The 23,876-nt window shown below is 49.3% G+C and overlaps 1 protein-coding gene and 1 long non-coding RNA gene across 4 annotated transcripts in view; both read right to left on the minus strand.

Moving 5' to 3' along the window:
* Positions 1–2,969, minus strand: part of MAN1C1 (mannosidase alpha class 1C member 1) — a 65,724-nt gene extending 62,755 nt beyond the window's left edge. For both annotated transcript variants that reach the window (XR_010886431.1, XM_067311322.1), the window contains exons 1-2: positions 2,779–2,969; positions 1,106–2,084 (exon numbers count right to left, since the gene is read on the minus strand). Coding sequence is in view for 1 of the 2 variants with exons in the window: in XM_067311322.1 (XP_067167423.1) it covers positions 1,106–1,675 (570 nt within the window). In the remaining variant the exon portion in view is untranslated. The remainder of the gene's footprint in view (positions 1–1,105; positions 2,085–2,778) is intronic.
* Positions 2,970–6,410: 3,441 nt separating this feature from the next.
* Positions 6,411–23,651, minus strand: LOC136994296 (uncharacterized). 2 transcript variants are annotated; one of them, XR_010886444.1, is made up of 3 exons: positions 23,400–23,651; positions 22,739–22,924; positions 6,411–6,877 (listed from the first exon to the last, which is right to left on the minus strand). It is a non-coding gene; the product is annotated as an uncharacterized lncRNA (long non-coding RNA). The 2 variants fall into 2 exon arrangements; XR_010886445.1 differs by having other exon boundaries at positions 22,342–22,924.
* Between the last annotated feature and the right edge of the window lie 225 nt (positions 23,652–23,876).

Consider the following 23,876-nt stretch of genomic DNA (forward strand, 5'->3'; position numbering starts at 1 on the left):
TATCCATCACAGCAAAAGATATGACAAATATGATCCAATACTACATGGAATCTATAGCTCTTGGTTAACTAGGTCACGGATTGTACTGCCATGTTTATAAGGCTGCCAGGCTTTTACGCACAAACTGTAGGCACCAGGCCAAATTCTCCCCTCTGTTACACCCATGCACCCCTGCTAATGATGTTACCCAGGCTTGGCTGGGTCCAAGTGAGGGTAACAAGGTAACAAGTCCTGAGCTGACTCCACCCAAGGCTAAGAGACAAACTGATTTACAGGGACAGCAAGCTTCCAGCCTCCTCTCGGGTTTCTGCGAGGGCATATCCTGTCTGTCCATCCCAAAGGACCAGTGCAAGTTTCATCATCCCCTACCAGCTTTTATGTGTTTAAATGCTGTAAAGCAGCCAGGTTTCCAACGATACCCCAGGAGGGAGCCTCTTGCACAACCGCAGACACCTCCTGCCAAGCAAGTTTTTCCCCTAATACCCAAGCCGAAATTTCCCTTTGCCTAATTTCAACTCTTTACTTCTAGTCACACCCTGTTAGACTACCCTAACATTTCCTCTGGCAAGAGGAGAGGTGTAGAAATGCGGACAGGCACATGCGCCTGCTGACACATGCCATGCGCAGGGTGATGCTGCAGGACACCCCCGTCAAAAGAGAGACCCCTGATTCCTGTCACCCTCTTTGGGACTGGAAAAAGGACTATGGAAGGGCACAAGGGGCCTGTTTGGAAAAGAGGAACAGGGCAACCCTGTGCAAGTGAGGGGTATGTGAGGAGAGGGGGATGAGGGGCCAAGGGATATTTGAGAGGATGAGGGGTGATGAGGCTGGGGGGGGGGAGACAAGGGGTGACCAAGGATGGTGGGACAAGGCTGGGGGGGGGAAGGGGGGAAGATGAGTTGTGACTGAGAGACACAAGGGGTGACCAAGGATAGTGGGACACGGCTGTGAAGGGATGGATGAGTTGTGACTGAGAGAGACAAGGGGTGACTGAATATGGGGGATATGGGGTGACAAGGCTGGGGGGGCAAGGGGTGACGGAGGATGGTGAGGGGTGACCAAAGGGGACAGGGCTGTGATGGAGGGGAACGAGGGGTGCCCTTACCTCTTTAACTTTCATCCTGCGGGCGCGGGTCTCGGGGTCCTCGGTGGGCCGCCTGCCCCGCACCGGGTGGCGGAGGTTCTGCCGGAACCGCTCGTAGTCGAAGCGGGATGCGGCTCGCGTCTGCCGGGCGGCGGCGGGCGCCCCGGTGGCGGGCTCGGTGTGCCGCTCGCCGTCCCGCACCTGCTGCTGGGAGCCCGGCGCGGTGTGGGCCAGCGGGCCGGCCATGCGGGCAGCGGTGCGGAGCTTGTCCCTGAGGCGGCGGGGGGCGGCAGGGCTGGCGTGGCGGGGCTCGGCGGCGGCGGGGGGGCTGCGGGGCAGGTCGGTCTCGCCGGCGGAGGAGGAGGCAGCAGAGGAGGAGGAGGCGGAGGAAGAAGAGGAGGCGGAGGTGGCTGCGCGGCGGGGCAAGAAGAGCCGCTTGAAGCGGGAGGAATCGGGCAGGAGGAAGAGGGCCCCGAAGCACAGCGTGAGCAGGCCCGAGAGGAAGAGCAGGAAGAGGAACTTCTGCGGCAGCCGCAGCCCCAGCGCCGCCGGCCAGCCCGGCATGCCCGGCAGCTTCCGCAGCAGCACCATGGGGCACCGGGTCGCGGGCACCGGGCGGGAGCCGCCGCCGCCGCCCCCTGCAGCGAAGGGCTCAGCGATCCCCGCCCGCGCCGCCGGCTGGAGCGGGCGCCTTCACGGGGGGCCGCCGGCGGGTGACACGTGGATGGCTGCGGTCGGGGCTATGCAGCGACGCCGCGGGGCCCCGCCGCTGCCCGCGCACGGAGGCTTGCGGGGCGCCGAGCGGCGGCTCAGAGTTCCCCCTCCCGGCATGGGGGCGGCGGCGAGCGCATCCCGCCGGAGCCGGGCGGCGCGGCGCGGCGGCCGGGCTGCTCCGCGGTGCGGGCTCCGAGCCGGGCGGCTGGCTTCAGGGAGCGGGCTGCGGGCGTCCGCGGCGCTGCGAGCCCTTCTCTCTAGGCGGTGGGTTCATGCTGCAGCATTTCTGCAAAGGGGAGGGAGGGAGGGAGGGAGGGGGGTGAGGAGAGCGCGCTCCTTCAGCGCCCAGAAGGGCCGTTGCATGCAGCCGCCGCTGTCGCCTTTGTCCCGGCGGCTCCGCAGCCCCCCCAGCCGCTCCCCCACCCTCCATCCCCGCGCTCGCCGGCAGCTCGCCCGCCTGCGAGCGGCTCCCAGCTCTGCACCATCCCCTCGCGGCTCCGGGGCTCCGCCGGCGGCCGGAGAGCGGGGCACGGCCGCAGCCCCGGGCCGAGGGGGATGCGCGCTCCGGGCAGGGCTCCGAGCGAGGGCAGAGCCGGGTGCCCGGGGCCAGAGGGCAGCCAGGGGCAAGGCGACCCCGCTTCCCCCCCCCCTCCCCGTGGGGCGCCCCGCGGCGGGCTGGGGGCGACGGGGCAGCGCAGAGCCACGCGGAAAGCTCGGCTCGCACTAAGTTTCCTCAGAGAAAACTACGGATTTGGGTTTTGCCAAGTGACTCCCGGTGAACTCCCCCCCTTGCTCCCAAACCTCACCATCGCTTGGATATTCATTCACCCCCACCTCCCCCTTGGGAACGGACAGCTCAACTTTCAGCCCAACGGACGCGCTTTAAGGACCTGCGCCCGAGACGAGAACTGCCGAAAATACCCCCTGCTGCTACGCTAAGGGCTGCGCTGCTCGCCTCGTCCCCAGCGCCGTTTACTCACCCCGCCGACAAATCCACGCCGCCGCCGCGGTCCTCCCTCAGGGACGAGCCCGGCTGCCAGCGCCCGTTAAATCAGGCTGGCTGCCGGCGGGGCTCTCCGGGGGGGCGGGCAGCCCCTCTCTCCTGCCCGTCCGGCGCCCGGGAGGGCAGTACCTAAGCGCATCGGGCTAATTGAAGGCAACTGCCTCTCATTTCCACCTCCTCCCCACTCCGCCCTCCTCCCCCCCCCCCTCCCTGGAGGGGAAGGGGACCCGCCGGCCGCGCTGCCCGGTGCCCGCACACGCGCCCCGCCCGCGCCACCCGCCTCCACCGCCGCTCACTGCGACAGCGCCCGCGGCCCCGCCCCTCGCCCCTCCCCCCCGGCCGCGCGCTCGCGCCCCGCGCCAGCCCAACGGTCGCTCGGGGGAGGAGGCGGGAGCGTCGCGGGCCAATCACCAGCCGCCGCCCCGCCCGCCGTGACGCGCGGCCCCCCGGCGGCGGCCCGCCCTCGCTCGCCACTGGCTCGCTGGCCGAGAGCGGCCTCGCCCATTGGATACTCCAAACGCCAGGAAAGCCGGGCGGCCCGCCCGCTTGTTTACCACCCTTGCCCGGCTCGAGCTGGGGGAGCGGCCTCCCCTCCCGCCCCTTTCCCCCAGCCTGCCTCCCATTGGCTGCTCGCAGTGCCCCGTCCCCGCTGTGATTGGCCGAAGGGGTCCAGCTACTTTGACTAAGGCGTGGGGGAGCCGGGCGGGCTGAGGGCGGCTCTGAGGGCACTGCCCGTGCGGCGACCCCGGCGGGCGGGAGCGGGGGCGATGTCGCCTCGGACACTCACCCCTTGGGGCACCTCAGAAGAGCGAGAGCCTCCTCTCACCTGCGCTGCCCCACATGGTCAAACCCGTGCTGGAGGGTCAAAGTACCCCAGAAGGGACTTGGTCCCCTCGGGTGACCCAGCCCCATTTTTCCCAAATGGCAGAGGCGGCACAACCTGCGGCCTGGCTGGCATCGCCTCATGGCGCAGCCTGCCTGCTGCAGCCGAAGGAGCTGGGGCTTCACAGAAAGGTGCCAGGGAGGGACTGTCTGGGAACCACCTTTCAGTCCACAAAAAGTTTCTTTCCTGGTCTCCATCAGTCTGAAATCAACTTCTGCTTCGAAGCACTTGGGTCTGAAGCCCTTCTGAACATTTAAATCCTCATCACATGTGATCTTAACCTTCAAAGTACCGTACAAGCATTAACCAAGTCTCATGCTCTCCCTTGTAAAATATTACTGTGCCAGAGCTGGAGATCGTGAAGTGTTTCTGTTCATAAATGTAAAAACAAAACAAAAAATATCTTTTACAGATTTAGCAATGAAAACAAGAAAAGAAAAAAAAGCCACCATCCAAAACAGAAGTCATCCAAGCCAGTTCAGAAACTGAGCTAGATGGGTGGAGGAGTTTCACCGGAGCTTGTGTTTTGATGCTGTGACTGTGAAGCAGAAGAGCTGCAGCAGAAGGAGGCTTACAGGAAAGGGTGAACTGCAGCCACAGAAGCAGTGATGTGACTAAACTGGGAAAAGCTAAAAGAGAACATTTTGTAGGCTGGAAAGGAGCTGGAGCTGTGAGGAAAGAAATCATTTGCTGTTTGCATCGTCATGTACTCAGGGAAACAGGAGCGTGTTCCTTCTTTGTAAATAACTAAAACTACAGAGAAGAAATGCCGATTCGATTGCTGGGTCTCACGGGAGCAAGTTGCAGGGCCCCACATTTTGAACTGCAAAGAATCGGTTACACTGCCATTTTCATATTAAAAGTGCTATAAGTGATAAAAAGCAGGCAGGCAGAATAGCTCTAGCAGTAGGACTAAGGAGCCCCTATCAACCAGCCTGCGATCACGTTGCCTTGTTCTTCCTTACACTTGCACAATGGCTGCAGATGTTCATCTAGTTGAAATAAAAAAGTAAGCCCTGTGTTTTTACATCTCTGGTGGCTGCCCTGTGGACCTTGAACGCAACCACCCTAGGAGGCAAATTTGCATCTTGATTATTTGTTTTTCTGAAATGTGTTCTTTGAACCATCCCCTGCCGTTTGCAGGCAGGACCAGCTCAGCCTGCACAAGGAGGAGGTACAGGCACCATCTCCTCAGCTGCCGTGTGCTGCTTCCTCCGGAGCAGCTGCAAGAGGAGCGGAGAGCGCCCTGAACAGCTGCTCTCCCATCCCTGCCCCGTGGCTGCACCACGAGGGAGAAGAGAATAGATTTGGCTGCTCCGTTTTGGCAGGTCACTCTGGAGCCTTGGTGAGCAGAGCAGACGCTCCGCAGGCTCCTCCGAGCCCAGGGGAGCTCCTTGCAAAGGATGTTTAATTTTTGCTTCTTTGCACGCCTTTTCAGGGCAGCTCAGGAAAGGGGAGAGAAACCTGCAAGCCAGCTCCCAGTTATAGCTCTATTATTTTGAACATCGATGCAGTTGGAAGGGCTTTTACTGCTGCTCTATCTTGTGTGTGTGTCCGTGGCCCGCAGGGACCATGCACCAGCAGGAGACTGTGGCTCCATGGGCTTCCATCGTTCCTTCTCCCAACATCTAACACCCTGCCTCGGCCTTGCATCGGAGGGAAAGAGTCCTTCTCCCAGTGGGATCTCCTCTTCCCTGGGGAGGTCTCAAGCAGCAGACTGCATTTTGTCTCAGGCTTATAAAAAAAACCCAAAACAGCTCCAGTATTGTGGTGGTGATCCCTTGATCTTACAGATGGCCCCAGGACCGAAAAGGTTAGATAGCGCTGCTTTCTAAGAGGATTTGGGGGCATCAGGGAGGATAATAAAATAGACATCTGTGAACAAACCAAAGGGATATGCCTAGCTTTTCATTTTTTACAGCAATGATAGAAAAGTTGAAGGCTTATCTTTTAATTAGATTAAATTAAGAAATCCTCTCTTTGTTTTGCCTGACACTGTCTTCAAGGTAAATGCTAGAAATTAAAGGTTTTCTAAATTAGGTTAAATTAAGATATCGTTAGTCTTCTTAAAGAAGACAAAGCATTGTCTTCAAGGTAAATGTTTAATTACATTTTTAAAACAATTTAGTCCATGTAATAACAAGACAGAGAACCCTGTCTCTGCCTTATGACTGCAGTTCCAGGCAGAAGCCATCTAAACTGAGAAATTGGCATTGAAGGAGTTAGGAGGCAGAGTGTAATTACTGGAAAGATGGGGATCCTGCTGCATTATGATTCCTGTTTTTAGCAGAACTGGAAGAAATAATTTTAAGAAAATTACTTTTTTATGACCACAAGAAAAATAGAATTTAATATCTACCTTTCTGTGAGGAGGAAAACTACAGAGTGATAGATAATACTCAAGGCAAAAGAGTTTGGCAAGATAATTACACTCAGGCCTCCAGCCTATCTGTTAAAGTAGACTTGATTTTTTTTTTCCTCTCTCTCTCACTCTAGAAAATGCTCCCATTTGGGCTGCAGGAGCAGTCAGGATGTCTCTCTTGTGCTGGAATAGCACTCCGGTTCTTAGCCAGAAAGCCCTTTCCGACTCTCAATACCACTCAGACCTGTGATTTCTAGACAGCATGGCAAAGGAAGGCTACAGCAGGCAGATGGAAGAAAGGCTGAATCACTGGCAGGCAGTTTCAGAGGTAACGTGGTTAGTACTGCAGAAAAACAGCCTTGTTTCATTGGAGTAGAAAGTGATAGTACATTTAAATGCATCTTTAAAACAGGCCAGCCACAGCACGTAAACCAGACGCTTAAACTTTGTTGATAGCTACTACAAAGTATAGACAGTGACAACAAAACCTGATGAAAACGCTAGTTTTAAAAAGGAGAAATCCTTTACCTCTAAAAGAACAAGCACAGCAGCTGACAGAACAAGGTGCCATTTTTGAGCGCGTAGTTAAAAGATTTCTGACATTTTACTCTGGTGTGGAGCCTAAGTTGTTGTTCAGCTTTCTGAAGCCTGATCTTATGCGATGAGGAGTCCCCCGCCGGGAAGGGAGGGCTCACGCTGCGTAGGATGGCTGCTGGCTGTTCCCACCGTGGGCTCCTACTTGCATGTGGCCCAGCGGGGAATGTTTCTGAGATGACCAAGCTTCTGAGGCATCTTCCCTCTTCGTGCAGCCCCAAGGCTGCTTTTTCTCACCTGCGTACAGCAAGGGCTAATGTCTGTTAAAAGGCTTAGATATGTGTAGGCTCTCAGGCCCACTGCAGCTACCATCATTTTATCTGGTTGTGATCAGATAAGGGGAAATCCATACATTTAAACTGGCTGATACATTATGCAAGCAACAGCCCTAAACTTTCTCAAAGCAGAGCTCATCCACACACAGGGAGGCCCTGATGGCCTGTAATGACTCAGGACAGAAGAGATCTGGCTGATAGTGATTATTTTAAGGTTTTAGAAATACAATCAGAGGACACAAGGCTCCTGAGAAGCCTAGATAATTAGGAACTTTGCTATCTGCTATGTGGAAGTGAATTGCAGTTGCACAGTGTTCATAGTAGCTTGCTTTTAACATAGGGAGAGTGTGCTGTTGGCTTGTGTTACTTGAGGAACAGAGCGTAAAAGCGTGATTGCTTGTTAGATTAGACCATGTGCTGACTGGGAGCACTGACAGTGTTTTGGTAAGAGGTATTCTAATAAGACACCTGGAAGGCTAAATTGTAATAATAGTGTAACCATGACAATGTCACTGGAGTTACATATGGCCAGATGAGTACTGCTAACAGAGTAAGATCCCTCCAACCACAGCCTGGAGTACTGACTTATATAATGCAATAAAATTACTGTATAAAATAGATGAGTGAGGGTGTAAAAAGACATGTTTAAGGCATGGTTCTTGAGAGCAGCCTTCCTCTTCTTCAAAATGATCCTGTCAGCAACTACTGACCATCTTGTGCTGCCAAGGGGGAGGATAGCAAGGCTGTAAGTAACAGGAACAGATAAAGTGATAGTGGATTTTGCTCTGATTTGTGCCTAGTCTCATTTCATATAATTTGTGCTGTGCAGACATAAGGTTTTCATATGATAATTTTCATGTGATAAACCTGCAAAGCACAAGGCTATTGACCCCTTCTTTTTACCAGTGAAGAGTGATGCAGAAGGCAGTTCCTGTCTATGCAACTATTGAAATGTTAGTAGCAGCTAGAGCCAAATTCATAAAACAGAAATAGTATATCTTGTCCCCAAACCTTTGGATTAAGGAGCATCATCATGCACTGACCGGCAGGTTTGACTGCTTTTCTTTTAACTCCATATTTCATATATACAAGATACTAATTATCTGAATTTAGACTTACATCCAGGGATACGTGAAAGTCTTGCTGAGAATTCAAATGGCAGTTCTCTGCTAGCAGAAGAGAGAGATATTTGCACAATATAAAACCCACTACTACCTCACACAGACTTACCAGTTTCCTAAGAAAAAGGAGGAGGAAAAAGCCACACACATTTGAAATAAAAATCAGTTTTACGTTTCTTAAACCAGAACTGCGTAGAAATGAGACAAAGAGCTTTCACAAGAAGAGGAGTCTTGCTTAATTATGGTAGAGGTCTGTGTCTCAAAAGTCTTAACTCTCCTCTGCCAGGGAAAATCCAAAATAAGATGAAAAACTGTGCAAAAGCAGAAACAGCAGAAGGTGCATGGAGCAAATGAATGGAAACAGTACTAGTTTATTACTTTCCTGTAACATTGAGTGACTAACACAGCAGACTGCAAGACCTTTTTTCATTAAAATCAGCATCATCAGAATGAGCTGTATTCCATTTTCCCCTACTTAAGCGAGATAAGGGCCACAAGAATGCAATGAATTCACTGTTGTGAATGTGGAGCAACATCCTATTTTAGAAGGGTACAGAAATAAGATCCCAAGTGGAAAGCATCTAAGAATAATTTTCAGACAAGGAGTTGATTTGTCAGCAAATGCATTTCAGGTGAACTGGAATTGCTGGCAAATCTGTGCTGCACTTGGTAAGATGTTTTGTCTAAGAAAAGCAAAACAAAAACAGTATTTGAAAAATAGATGTATTAAGAAAACCCAACAATCTTGAAAACAATCTTAAATATTTGTTTTGGGTCAAAAATATCTATAGTCAATCCAAAATGAAGTTTGTGTAAGATATGGTTGTCCAGGCGGTATCCTGGAAAATGAGTTACTATCTATGTATAGGTAAAACAGGTTTTTTATCTCAAATTGTTTGGAACAGGAACATCTGCCTTCCTCTTCAGGTAAAATCTGGCTATTCAGATGACTGCAGACTTGCTAGGAAACTTTGAACCCTTTGGAGAGAAACCAGGAGGTAACAATCTCACCTTATGTTGGTGGGAACACCAAAGTACAGCTCAAAAATGTGCAGAGGGCCCCCCTATTGACAAAGCGCAGGAAGTTTCCCAGCCACAGAAGTAACCAACCTAAATGATGCCTTCAGAAGTTGCCAGACTTCTGGGTAGTCACACAAGACTGGCTAGTCATTAAAATAAAATAGTCTCCCAAAGGGCAAATCTCCATTTCTTTGACAACCGTCTGTGCAGTCCACTGTCAGTTCCAAATCCAGAGACATTCTCATACGCCTAAGACAGTCTCTTCTGCTCTCCTTGAAGAGTTGGACCAGGTTTGTTCTAAGCACACTGAAACAGATGCATATTTCACAAAATCCTCTTTCATCATATAAATGTATCCTTCTGCTGCTGCTCTTTAAGAGTGGATTTCAAGGCAAGCCAGGAAATAATGGCCAACATCTTCAAATGCTGGGAAGATTAATCATCATGTGGGAACATGTGGAGGAAAAACCTTTCTGTTCATCCTATTCATTGTCAACAGATTGGAAAAAAATTCTTCTGGTTCTGCTCTGTGTTTTGGCCAACGATGAAACACAGTTATACATTTTTCATTACCTGCCTCAGAGCTGTTATGGTTTATGTCAGCCCCACAAGCAACAGTCTGCTTCAGACCCGCTGTCTGAACCGTCACTTCTGTTAATAATTATGTAATGGGGTTAGTGATTTCATCAGGGCTTCTGTAGGGTGCAGCACTCTGGTGCTGAGTCTGAGGAGGGTCATGCCCAAAGGAGACGGTTTTAGATGTGGATTAGTATGTGAACTCCTCTGGGTAATAGATAAGTGCTCTTGTAATTTAGGGCAGTGACCTCCAACTTGTGGTCAGCAGACCCTTGGGGTTAATACACTGCTTTGTAGCAATCTACAAAAGATAACAAAGAAAAACAGGTTCATATAAACCATATGGAAATCTACAAAGAGGACATTTGTTTTCAGGAGACCACAAATCAAAGACTAAACCCCACCAATTTAAGGAGGCTGTAGAGAAACCTATCAAAATACCCATTACAGGACAAGCAGTCTTGACTTTCCAGCAAGAGATAACAATATAAGAAACCTTTGGATCAGATTATTAACTAGAGTTATTAGACTTAATACCTCCATAAGCCATGTCCTCTGGCCATTTGTCTACAGACAGGGTAAGATACTGTCCAACATTCCTGTATTTAGGCTGGATTCTCACTGGCAGTTTGGGAAATCCCTGACAAACTCATTGGATTAGACCTTCAGCCCCTCTGAATTATCTTCCTGTGCTACTACAGTGATGTAGAGAGACCCCAAATCTGCTGCAAAGACACTGCCCTACACATGGTAAATGAGAAATCTGCACCATTATGGAACAAGCACATTCCTAATGTGAACAGATCCATCTTGCAGAGGAAAAAATGTCTTCCTACTTCCCTTGGTGCAAAGCTCATTTCCCTTAAACTTTAATGCTTTTGAACTAGGCCATTATGAGCCAGGCCAAGAGAAATAAAGACACCTTAGAGCATTTGAACAGGATAATGTAAATATTTCCATTACAGAGGAAAAGAAGCACTTCCAAAGAGTTAAAAGTCATTTAAACCATGTGCTGCAATGAAAATTCCAGCTTATAGCGCTATATATTGGCCATCCTCAGGTGACCACTAAGGCTCTGCTAAAATCATTTGTCAACTTTACAGTAACTTACACTGGAGGGTAAAGTAGGTCAGTAGATGCCCTTTGGGCAATTATATTAAGATTAATACCCAGGTTCCCAAGTATTTTATTGGGACTACTCAGATGTTACCAGCCTCTTTCTGTAGCGATCTCAAGCTTCCAGATTATTGATTGGGATAAATGCCTCAAATTTTTTGCATGTATCCTGGTGTTTAACAGGTGAAGTCCCTCCACAGAGACTTTCAAGGTAAGCAGGATTTAAACCTGTTTCAATGAAGCCAATAGTACATAAGGAGAAAAAAAAAAAAAAAGAAGAAAAGGTAAGGTTAATGGGGCAGATATTCCAGCAGCTAAATATATTTCTATTCCCTACAGAGGGGAATAAAAGTTGTTCAAGTGCTTTGCTATGCATTGTTTTGCCAAATTAGAGAATTATCCTTTTCCATATCCAGACATTAACCAATACAAAAAAGCAGAGATACTGTGGAGTTCACATTTCCAGAGTGGGAGTTTCTGTGTCAGATCATTAGCATCCAGACAAGAAATATTACTTAAGATTTTAAATGATGATGAGAAGTCATAAGCTAAAGCCATAAAAGAAGAATGTGCTCTTTGAAGACATGTTGGTGCCGCAGTCCTACGGTTTCTAGGTTCATTTTTTCCCCTAAAAGGCAGGATTGTTGCTCTTTTTTAAAAAACTTGCCTTGAATGCCAATCCCAATAAGGCCAAATCCAACTCAGTGAGTTGCCGTCTGCCTGCTGTACTTGGAGTCCTCCTGTAACTTCAGGTGACGATGGTATTCCATATTCCCTTGCACTGTGCTTCTTGGTAAACACTGACATATGTAGCAGGGGCTCGGTGTAGCCCAGAATAACTAGGCACTTTTAAGCCACCTTCAGGGTGAAGTTCCTCTCTCCTAACTTGAGAAACTGGCACCCCTCATACTCCCCAAGGGCAATTCATTGCTTTCTAAGGTCACTCAGATGAATATCTAAATTATCTTTATATTGGACCCTGGAGAGGCCAGCTTAGACTAGGCCAGTTTAGATTGAGATACATCAAACTAAAAATTTTGCCAGCCTAAGTTTGGTGGATAGGGATAGCCCATCTAACTCATGGGATGTGTAGGCAAAGCATGTCCCCTGTCACGGATAGAGCTCTCTGCAGCCTCACTGTCCTGGCATTGGCACTGGAGAGGCAATTCCACCCCACTGGCAAAAGAGCTCCATTTGCCAGTATGAGCAGCTTCTCCGCTATGGGGCTTTACTGGTGTAAGTGTGCCAGCCGAGCCTGCACAGCAGAAAGGACTCCACTGTGTACCGGTACTGTAAGAGATGGGAGTCAAAGCTGTGGGGTTCGATCCTCCAGTTAGCTACTGACTTCAGAAATGCCCTCCTCAGTTGTCTTTCAATTTTTCTGCGTCAGTACCAAATAAGAAAACTCACGACGCTTAAGTCCTATAAGGCAGGAAAATGCTTTTCCTTACCTGGAGTTTCTGGACTGTTCCAGGCCAGATTCACTGCCCTGTCATTTTCTGTCTAGTATCTAAGAGATCCCATGGAATGACAAATTTCCTATTTTGACCAATAGATCCAAATACATTTTTGAGGACATTTCTCTTTCCTTTTCCTGCTTTAAGCTTGTACACAGAACAATGCCTAATTCATACAAAGGAACGAGAAAATCTTCCATGGATCCTTGTCTGGACTAAACAGATCCTCTTCAAGAAGCTGAACAAAGCTTTGTACAGATCAGTGTTTGCTCCCTTTCCTGGTATATACGTCCAAATGAGCAAGTGTGATCACACTGCAGCCAGCAATAGTGTGCAAGAGATGCGGAAGAGCCACTTGTATTTCTGTGCCTTGAACTGGTGTATATTAGCACACATTTTTAAATACAGACCTCTCCCAAGCTACATCAGCCATGCATGCTGCATACAGATTAAAAAGGCTCCTACTAGGTGGCCAGGCTGTAAAATAGAAAATCTGAACTGGACTGAATAACAAATAAGGAATTATAAAAATGCCTGCTCTGTACCGGAAGTGCTTATGAGGGGCTCAGGTAGTTCTGTGGGAAGGGAGAGGTAAGGAAGCTCATGTTTCAGGGCAGTGTCTTCCCATTCCTGCTTGAGAAAGAAAAAAAAGCTCCAAAGACTTCTTGGTCAAGACACGAAACACACCATGACCCGCACACACACAGTGTCCTCTAGCTTGGCCGACAGGTTTCTGATGTGGAGCTGCAATGGCAACAGTCGTTGTGTTGTCAATATTCTCCCAGGTTTTGTTGCTCCTTGGAGCCAAAGTCAGTCAGGACAGGCTGAGTTTCCTTGGAGTGCAAGCCCATTGACTGCAAGCGCTGATGGGATATGGAGTTAACTCAGCCTAGCCGGCGCTGAGTCCATGTACTTTAAGTATCTTTGTAGGAGTTAACTAGCACTGTAGGGAGCTTGTAATTGCTTATTTTCTGGCTGGTTGGTAGAGGAAAAACAATGTCACCTACTTTGATCTTGGGAGGTTGTTGCTCTGTGTCTGCTTCAATTTGTCAAATAGTTTTTTCCAGACATCACTGACACAAGCCACCAAGTCCATGATGGCCCTCAAGGGCAGCCTGTGGGCTGCACGGCGCGGTGCTGAGGAGAGCAGACGGCTTGCAGTCAGCGTTCAGCATGCATGCCGAGGTGTGCACATACCCCATGCTCTGGGACTCCTCACTCCCCCCCAGTCTGTACCTGTGCCATCGAAGGAGCAGCAGCATCCAGTAGCATCTGAAATTGGGGCCAGGAAGAAGCCTGCACAGAACCAGGGAAGCCAGCATGTACTTGCCAAAGGCAAATTCAGCTCAGTCTTTAATGCTTTGTTAATGGCCTGCTTCCAAAGCTTTTCCTCCAGTTTGCTCAGGGCTCTTTCCATTTCAGCCTATAAAATCCCTGCGGCACTGGCATCAGAAGCTCTGCTAGATAAAAGAGGAGGAACTTCAGCCCTCAGATAGCCATTGCTGAGAGTCATTCTGGAGAGAGAAGGAAAAGTCTGGGGACAGAAGGTGAAATGACTGATTGCAGAATGCTGATTTACATGGAAAAAGCTCCCCTTCTGAACTAATTATCCAGCTTCTTGCTCTTTGAAAGGACTTTAACACCTAGTGGATCAAAATTCTGAAGATAGGGAATACAGTATTGTATCAGAGCTAGGAAGGTCTTTGAGATATAGGGAATTCTCCTTTTTAGCAAGTTTCCAAGTGTCCATTCTCAAAGGGATCTGGTAACTCAGATGGGAGTTTGGAGTTCAACACAGATGTTACCAAGTGACATCTTTGAACTATGCCTTTCTGTAGAAAAGCAGACTAGATGTTGATAATGGTTTCTTCTGGAACTATAAATTATTACACGCATTCTCACCACACAACTGGAAACTGCCTTTCCAGATATTGCATTACATTGTTACTTTAGCAACTCCCTGAAATAGCCTTAGTACCTCCCAACACAGATAAGACACCAGCTGATCAGGGCAGCCCACATTTAAAAGGCGCATTCTCACTCCTTGCTTCTGACTTTGCAGCCACAGCAAGAGACATCAGGCAGGTTATAATTGGGTTCACCTTGCTCCAGTTCCCTGGATTCTGGATACAGATCTCATCTCCCAGCTCCATCCCTTCTGGCTCAGCGTGCAGTTCATAACAAGGGTTGGAAAGCAAGTTAATCGCTTAGAAGAGACTGATTCAATGGCACTTAACTAAAGCTTGCAGGAGCAGCATAAGGGGAGAAATGTTGACAATGCAAGGCCAAGACTGCACCTGCATGCACTCCAAGTAAAGGAGGCGATCAGTTTGCAATCATCAGAACTGATTCACTTTGACTGATCATGGGCCAGAGAGAGGATGAAAAGAAGTAGGATCATAATATCAGCTGGGGATGAAGTTGCGTTGTGGGGACATAGGCTATAAAGGACCTCTGGGGTCAAAGAGTCCATTCCCCGCTATCAGAGGCATCACATCACAGAACCTCCTTCATTATCACAGAGAGACCAGCTGTTCTGCAGACATCTCATAAATCACTGCTTGTTGCAAAAATGCACGGGCGGGCGCCCTCGAAAGCTCTGTGGTGCTCTGGGTCTGCACAGAGCCATGTGGCCGTGGCAGTTGCAGGCATCCGGCAGTAGGCATCTGGGGTTCCCCATGGGCTTTTGGTTGAAACACAAATGCCTCATATTCTGAATTTTGCTCTGAGGAAGCAATACTTTTAAACTTGCTTGCAGCTGTCTCTGTCATCTGCTGCTGCTGTGTCAGGTATGAAATAAAAAGATTTAATTTTGAGCTCAGCAGTATTGCACCTTCTTATGCAATCTGGTTTACAAGATGAGGGAACACTTGTAATCGAAAAGATCTGTCTGAGTCTGAGCTGGCTCTTTCTTACTCCTGGCCTCTAGAGAACGTGCTCTCATTTTGAGAACGTAAAAAGCAGAACTGGAGAGGCACATAGCATAAAGGGCAGCGGGAAGCACCTGTGAAATATGATCAGCAGGGCTATTCAAGTTTCTGCTGTCATAATTGTAAAGTGACTCATGTGCTAGTACCTATCTGAAGTTTTTAAATAACTTTACTAGTAGCTTTTCCTGTTCTCTTGTCACATCAGGTCAGATCAATATATGAATTGGGAGACCACAAAGCAGCAAGTAACCCAGTATCTGACAGTCTTACCCCAGAATATAGTCTTGAAGCACTGGCTCCATACCATGCCAACCAGCTGCTGGACCATGATGTTTTGACTGAAATGAAGAACCAAGATCCACCCTCCTGTCACCCTCAAAAGAAAGGTCTTACCCTCCCAGTACTGACTATTTTCAGGCATGGACAATCACATTCTTCTCATTAGCAGCGCACCCGTTCTGCAGGTCCCAGTCTGAAGGACCCCACAACCCCACCATGCTACCAGCAAAGCACTTGCAGGTACATCAAAACTCACTCAATAAGCATGTTCCTGAAGATTAAATCCAGCCCATTTTAAGGAGCAAATCCTGGGTACAGCAGCACAGATCCATCTCACTGCCCAAGGACATCCCACAGGATGACATACTCCAGAGTACCTGAGGGATATGGCTCCTCATGTTTGTTTAGTTATTCCAGGAGGTGAGACACCCATGTTCAGGGAAGCTGTGAGTCAAAGAGCTCCACCTACAGATTAGGGAAACCTTTGTGCTAGACTTCGTGCTTTATGTACGACAGCTGGGAGAGAAATGAGGACAGGGGAAATGACAGCTTTAATGTGCTGTCTTGTGTCAGAGGTCAGCACCTGGTATTCTTTATCATCTTGTGTGCTCCACATAAAATAAATATTTCTGACTCCTGCTGGACCCATGAATTTAATAAAGCTATGTGAGAATGAACTGGATTATCTTCTGGCTCATGCATCAACCACAAAATTATAGGTTCCTGTTATAGACTCTTTATTAAAAGGTGATTTCATGGGAGCCATAAAGGAAAGAGGATGATTTTCAAATCTGAGCCGGATCTGCAGGTCCAACAGATTTTTTGCATCATTCTCAGTCCTCCATCTCTTTACCACCCACCTTCTATCACTCTTTTCTTTTTTTTTAACTTGCATATGAAACCAATTGGATCTGAAAGTCACTGACAGACAATACACCCAGTTCCCATAATAGCATCTGCCTGACATCACCCTGATGACAACCATATTCGAAACCTGAATGCTGCCTCCTTGGAGCCTACTCTTTTTCCAATGATGCAGTGCTTACATGACCCTTGCTCACAAACACATCAAAACAACAACAAAAAAAACCCAACATGTTTTCTTGGTTTTTAACATTCCTTTTTTTGGGCTGGCCTCAGTGAACTACAGCCACTTGTCCGCACGTCAACTCTTATTCTACAACGGTTAAGTGATAAGCAGTATTTTATATTTTTAAAGACTGCCTCATTCCACAGTAATTTGCATGTTCTGCAATATATATCCTCCCTGAATTACAGCCACCTCTGGGGAAAAATGCAGGAAACGACCCAGGAACACAATGGTAGGAAACAAAGAAGCCAAAAGATTTAAAAAGCAAATCTCTGCTATTACTGAATGCGATAAGATCTCTGGTGCATACAAGCTTTGGTTTAAGATCTTGTTACTACGTACATGGACATTTATTAAGTTTCTGCTCTTTACCTAAGATTTCCAAGAGAGCCTGTAAACATGGTTTACTACCATAATTTCAGTTACAACATAATAATACATGCGTTTAAAGGAAGGCTACCAGCTGTTTCTTTTTTAATATATAAAATCTTTCTGGCTGAACACTTTCAACCTACTATTAATCTAGATGTCGCGTGTGATTCCTATAATTGAGATCAGAGGAAAAAAAAGTCTATTTCATCCATCATGTTTGTTTCTCACATTTGACAGCACTTCGCATGTATCAGCAGGGCTTTTTCATGATTAAGGGGAAGGATTTTTTTTTTTCCCTCCTAAAGAGTGGGAAACTATAACTGCTTCAGACCAAAAGTCGCCAAGAAGGCTCAACTGTATGCATGGTGCCTGAAAAATATCTAGGCACAGTTTCACACTAATCACCTTTTAAACATCAAGCATCTGCTGAAGTTGTTTCCTGGTGATGACAACTAAGAACTTTTAAAGAACAAAATACAAATAAGCTTGACTCCAGCTTGTAATCTAACAAGCAGATTCCTGATGCTACAGGCTCAGCAATCTTTCCTCTCCTGTCGTATTTTCCCCCTGAAAACTTCAAGACAAAATTTACATTGGCTGAACTCAACAGAAATTCTCCGGTTTTATATGGCATAACCAGAAGGCACCGACTTGAATGAGAAAGACTTGTATGAAGTAAGGCTTGCGAGAGCAAGCCTGAAACGCTCTCCCTCTGGGTAATGAAGCATGCTGGCAGTTATTAGGTTTAGATCTTTCTGTAGGCAGCATATTGATGGAGAAAGCGCTGTGTATACAATTGTTTATTTGCAAAAAAGTAAAAAAAAAAAAAAATCTATTAAAATCCTGCACCTCTGGGACTGTCTTTGAAAGCATGTGATGTGACTCTAGTAGAGAAGTGATCAGCCTGTAATAATTTAGATGTTCCTGTTGCTATGGATACTTTTTTTTTTTTTTTAAGTGAAGCATACCATTATAATTTAAATTTCCAGTAAGAAAAAAGGTAGCATATTAAAAGTAATAAAAAATGCCAGAAACATAACTGTTTTATTCTTTACTGTCAGTTTTACTTGTGCTGTGACAGTATATAGATGCGATAAAATTGCCACGTCTGAGGAGATTTAGTACTTTTTACACATTTTATTACGTTAATTAGACCTGGGGCTCATATGCTCGGGCATGTGATACTGAGGCAACAGCCCAGTGACAGGCCTAGTGCTGAGATGTTGCATTAAAATTCATGCCGCTGAGCAGGGGAAGGGAGGAGGGTTTTATCTGAAACAAGACCCGGCAAGCAGCAAGTTTGGGGGCTGTCACAGCAGGATTTGGGTAGGGAGACGGAAACACAAAGGTATAAGCCAAATAACTCCGCGCAAGTACCATAACCAAGGCGTTTAAGCAAAAACTTTGCCTGGAGTGGTGTCACCACGAATGCGGTTATTAACAGCCGAGACAGAAACTGCCTCTGGGGTTAGCGGCGAGAAGCCGTCTCTTCGCAAGCGGCATATCTGGAGGAAGCTGGCGTCAGGAAAACTCAGCCCTGGGACTCGTTTTCCCGGGGGAGTGTGGGCTGTGAAAGATGAACTCTCACCTTCAGGCTGGAACTTTCCTTAGGGAAGAAATCACCGACGGCGACGCCGGGAAAGGAAAAACTCGGAGGTGCGAAGTGAGCGATCTGTGCCCGAGTTGGCAAAGCGACTGAAACCAGCCCGAGGGAGGGGTACTCCTCCGTCTCAGGGGTTCATTTTAGATGGAATTAACAGCAACATTCAAATTAATGGCAAAATTTGCTATTCCTCTGGTAATCACCGCAAGGAAGAAAGGCAGGAAAGCAGTATCTGATGGAAATCACCCGCTCTGCCCCAAGCGGGGGCTTCTTGGTGGCACAGGTAACGCTGTTCCTCCTTCGTTACCTCAGCCATGACAGGAGTCTTGGCCTGAGTCTGTGGGTTTTAAAGCCAAGACTTAAAAAATCCATATTTTCCCCCTCTCTCTTCTCTTTTGCAAGCTGCGAGCAGCTGGGTAAGTGATAAATCACAAGAGTCAGCGGGGATTTTGGAGCCAAAACTTGAAGAGGTTGCTGTTTCACAACCTGACTCTCTTCTGATATTTTCTTTTGCGGGGAAGGGAGCGACCCCACGGCCCTGACGTCAGAACGGTGACGTTGGTTATAGCCACGGCTGCCTTCTAGAAGGAAAAGCAAAAAAGAGGAGGGCTGGAGGGTGGCACAATCCCTGCCCGAGAACGCAGGAGGCACCGACTTCACCGGAGCTCACGTGCTGGCTTTGCTGGCACGACTCCACTTCTGCGACTCCCAGTAGCTTCCAAACAGCCCCTTGAATCACGCCGCAGTGAACAAGGAATAAGAGCTCATCTGCAAAGGCACATCTTTGCTTTCATTGCCGAGGCCGCGAGCTTTCCGGCAGGTTACTGCCCCAGGAGAGGCTCAGAGCTGCCGAAGGTGAGCAGCACCAGCCTGGCGGGACTGGGAGACCTGGGCAGGCGGCGGCAGCTTTCTGCTCTGAGACGCCAGGCTGCAGGCCAGCTCCATCTGAACAGCGTATGGCCCCGCTAGCGCGGCGCTAATCCGCTTTGCAGGCGGCACAGAGGCTCCCTTTCACGCCGCTCGCCCAGGGAACGTGCAGGGAGCTGCTCCAGGCCCATCCTGGCGAGCAGGGGGAGCGAGAAGCAAACCCTGCCACGCTCTCCCGATTCCCTCCCCTGCAACCGCTTCCGAGGAAGATCAGAGCCCGGTGAAAACGGGACTAAGTGTGTGTCCAGCATGAAAGGCTGGTAACACTAAATTAACCAGCACTTGATCACTAATTACCTTCTACCTGCACGTTTGATTCACTGCGCACCTGCCTCCAATCTTCCTGCCACTTGCGATATCACTTACTGGCTCCAGATCACTGGCCCCATTTACACTCCCATCTCGGAAGACTTCCTCTTCCTGCAGCTTTTAATGACTTGACATCTCTTCTTTTTGTAAAGCCAATATTTCTCCTCTGAGCCAAGTACCAGCTGGAGATGTTTGCTTTTAGCAGGGAAGAAAAATAACAACCATCCCCAAGCAACCCACAACACTGTTTCCCATTATCCTTCCCCTGGGCATTAGAGGAGAGGTGCTAAATAAATGAAGTAATGCAATATTAAGACTCCCTCTGTCATAAGCAGTATCCACTCGCTCCTGATAAATTGCTTGCAGTCAGATGCCAGCTTGCTGCTAAAAGGACTTTCAAGCTGAGGGCTGATTTGCTAGGAGGAAGCAGACGCCCTGCTCCCTTCGTGTTTGCACCATGTAATATTGTCAGCTTCTGGCTCTGCTGTCTGCAGCTGCCATGAGGCCCACGGTGCAGCGTGGGCTCCTTGGGCTGCCCTCCATGCCATGCACAAGGAGCACGTCTGGGTCCTCCCGAGCCTGAGCCTATGTTGTCTTCTTCAGCTCCCACCGTCTGACATTGCTTGTGCTGCCTCTGCAGAACGAGCTGCTCTGGGAGCATTTTTTGCAAGGTACCTAGCAGAGAATGGGTGCAACACGGGCAGCTTCTCCCTAAAATTACCACTAACTTGAATAAGGGAGGAATTTAGGCCCAGTTTTCAGGGAACGCTGGACCAGAGATGGTCAGTAGGATTCCTCTGAAGGTATTGGTAAAACAAAATAACTTTTTCACAAGTGTATACATTTTTAGCACTGAAATCACTGCTTTTTCAGGAAAAGGTATTTTCATACATATAAGTAATCTGTCATACCCCATGTTATTAGCGAGGACTGAGGGTGGATGCAGTTCTCTGCAAGTCTGGCATGCAGCCTCACAACCACCTGTGAAGGGAAGCTTTGACGAAAACCATTTGCTAACGCTGAATCGTTTCTCTGGTCTCCCACTGCAATATCATCTCCTGCCATTAAGTGCTGCAAACCTTGGAAGAAGTTCAAAAGCCCAGGAAGAGTCACGCTTGCAAAACACCCCTTCAGCACTGTTTGCTGACCCACGGTGAGCTTCTCTTGGGCTCCCCCCTGCCCTGGATCCCAGCAAGGCTGGCTAAAAGACTTCCAGCAAACATTGCCGTTGCAGAGCGTTTTTTCTGGTTCAGCTCCCCTTGGCTCCAAAAGGGAAGACTCTCATCAAGGTCTGACAGTTTACTTTTGCCATTGCAGGTAGCCACCACGCAACGCTGGAGCATAAGAGCGGAGTAGGTCAGTGCTCAACCAAGACCCCCCCTGCATTCCCTCCGCAGTCCTCCATCCTCCCCTGAGCCAACCTGCACACGTGGTTCTCCACGAGGGAGGTTATTCCTTCCCACTCTGCTTCTTTCAGAGTGTAGAAAGCCTTGAACAGCAGCCCACAGCTCCCAGCACCCTGGGGCTGGCTATAAAAAACATAATATACCATTCAGGTGTTCAGATGGAAGGTTGCTCTCCATTTGTGCTTATAAAAAAAAAAAAAAATCTGGGTAATGATGGCCCTACAGCTCTCACTCAAGCTTGACACGAATTTACAAACTGTTGGCACTCCAGGGAGAAGGGAGGGAGGAAGGAGAAGTTCAGACCTCAGCACCTGCTGCACTAAATGCTTTCGTCCTTAACAGGCCAATGCTTCCTTATGCACCGGTGCGACTGCAAACGGCCTGGCACGCTGCGTCTGACATCCCTTCTCTGCAAAGTCAGCGTCACCCCCGTGCGCGGGCAGGGAAGCCAAGCCGCAGGTGTCCGGAAAAAGCGGCAGGGCAATGGCGGGAGGAGAACGCCCGATGCTGCAGCTCCAGCACGAGAGCAGCAGCATCGGGAGCCGCCAAACAAAAAAGGCTGCTTGGTACCACGCAGGAGAGCAACGTCGCCCAGCTCTGCGCCAGGCCAAGGGCAGGCACAGCGCTGCCGTTTGGCAGCGTTTCCCATCCCTCCGGTGTGAAAGGTGCCCTGACCCAGCAGCGATGGTATCACATTGGTGCCCAGCTTCCCTGAAAACAGGAGAGCGTAACCCACCTTCCCGTGCCCCTCGGCAGTAGAAACTCCCTGGGACAGTAAAGCAAGACAACAAAATGCAGCACTTCTCTTCAGGGAGACGTGTCCCTGTTCACTTCAGACTTCTACAAGAGGCCCCTGGAGCTGCTCTCCTCCTCTTCCTTTAATCATACAGGTGTCATTTGTGCTCTCTGTCCTCACAACCTTCCTGCAGGCTTTTACTCCCAGCCTCCCTCCACCTCAGCGTGCCCTCACCTCCGCCTGCTCCTCTCACCATCTCCCCTCTTCCGTCATCTCAACACGCAGCCACCGCAGTTATGAGCATGAGCATCCACGCAACAACCGCAACGCTCCTCTGCCATTCCTCCCGGCAGAACAGCTGCCTCATGCCTCAAACAAATCTCTCTGGCAAAAACCTAGGCCAAGATTTGCAACGGGCACCATGAGCATCCAACCCAAAGCACCGGAGAAGAGCCTGCGTTTTTAGAGCATCCTGAGCACCTACCTTTCAAAAAAACACACGTCACCGGAGGCATACACTGCGCCTGGCAATGGGGGGCTGCTTTCGGCAGGCTGCTCTGGTGCTGCAGGGACATGGGAGCCCCTCGAGTGTGAAGAAAGGGCAATTTTTTCCCCAGGGGGGATATATCACAGAAATGCCCGTGCAGCCCTTGCAGGAGCTGTGTTAGGGACGGGGTGACTCCTCATCCTAGCTCAGCTGGCCGGGAAGTGGGGCTGCAGGTGGAGGGCAGCTAACCAGCGCGCTGCACCAGCCGCGAACGCGAGGCAGCTGCTCTGGAGGCAATTTCCCAAAGGTTACACTCTCGGCAAACAGGAGCAGAGACAAGCTCCCCTCCCCAAAGCAGGGATTAATGACAGACCCTCCTGCTCACGTCTTTCACCTGCTTGCTCAGTCCTCATTCATCAAGCCTTCGTCAGCATCCTTAAGCAGGTTTCTCATAGAGAAAGCAGGAGGCAGAATTGCTGATGATCCACCGTCAGGCCGACGAGCTAACATTTGATCTCAGCAGCCTCCCAGGCAGCAGACGCTGTTTAACGCTGTGACTCTCCTACACACATGAGCGATGCTGGAAAGAGGAAGCAGAGCCCCCAGTCAGCCGCTTTTCAATTTCAGAGCTGGATTTGGCCCCAACTCACATAACACCACTGATCATTACTCAAGAGCATTCATTTAATAGACAGGAAGCAGGAAAGCTCAATAAACTTAAGATCTACATGTAAACCGTTCCTGTAACTTGGCAGCAACAGGGTGAGTTTGTCATTGCAGTCTAGGGGCCAGAGGGGGTGTGTTAAATGAGTTAGACAAGTTACAGTGCCAGCGGCTAAAGAAATTAGCTGCCAGCCACGTGGCTTGCAGCAGCCGCAGCTTTCATTACCTAAGCAGTTGCTTTGAGGAGGGAGATTGAAGACGGGCTTTCAGTTAGTTTCCTCGCTCGCGCTGGCTACCGTTCCTAGGATGGATGGAGTCATTAAGTCCTATATCCGCCCCAGGCCAGTGCAGGCTGCCAGACCAGCATTTCATAGCAGAGCTACAGCGCTTACCTGAGCCCAGACCATCGCTTCTGCTGCTGAGGCTGCTCAAAGAGAGTGAAAAGGACACCAAAGTCATTGCACATCTGCCAGCGCAACGTGTTGGGGGGATGAGCGGAGCCACAAACTCCCCCAACTAGCATTAGACGGTGCACAGCTCCTGTCCATTTACCACGCGGATCTTGGCAGCAATTCACAGAGAGGTTGGCAGCTTGCAGATAAAAAAGGGAAGGTTCCTGCTCCCGGGAGCTCAGCCCGTGTCGGACTGAGGGTCTGCATCGCACTGATAATGGCTTACGCCAGGACCAGCCGGACCGCTCCGAGGTCGCTGTGCCCGCCTGGAAGGCAGCGGGGAGCAGGAAGCCGAGCAGAGAGTATCATAAAGGTTATCGACCTTTTAACTGCTGCCGTCTTCTAGGAAACAGAAGCGTTCAGATGTTTAAACGCTTCTTAACGTTCAGAGCCAGACGCCGAGCCCTGGCAATGAAT

This window comes from Apteryx mantelli, chromosome 27, assembly GCF_036417845.1.
Source record: "Apteryx mantelli isolate bAptMan1 chromosome 27, bAptMan1.hap1, whole genome shotgun sequence".
NCBI lineage: Eukaryota > Metazoa > Chordata > Aves > Apterygiformes > Apterygidae > Apteryx > Apteryx mantelli.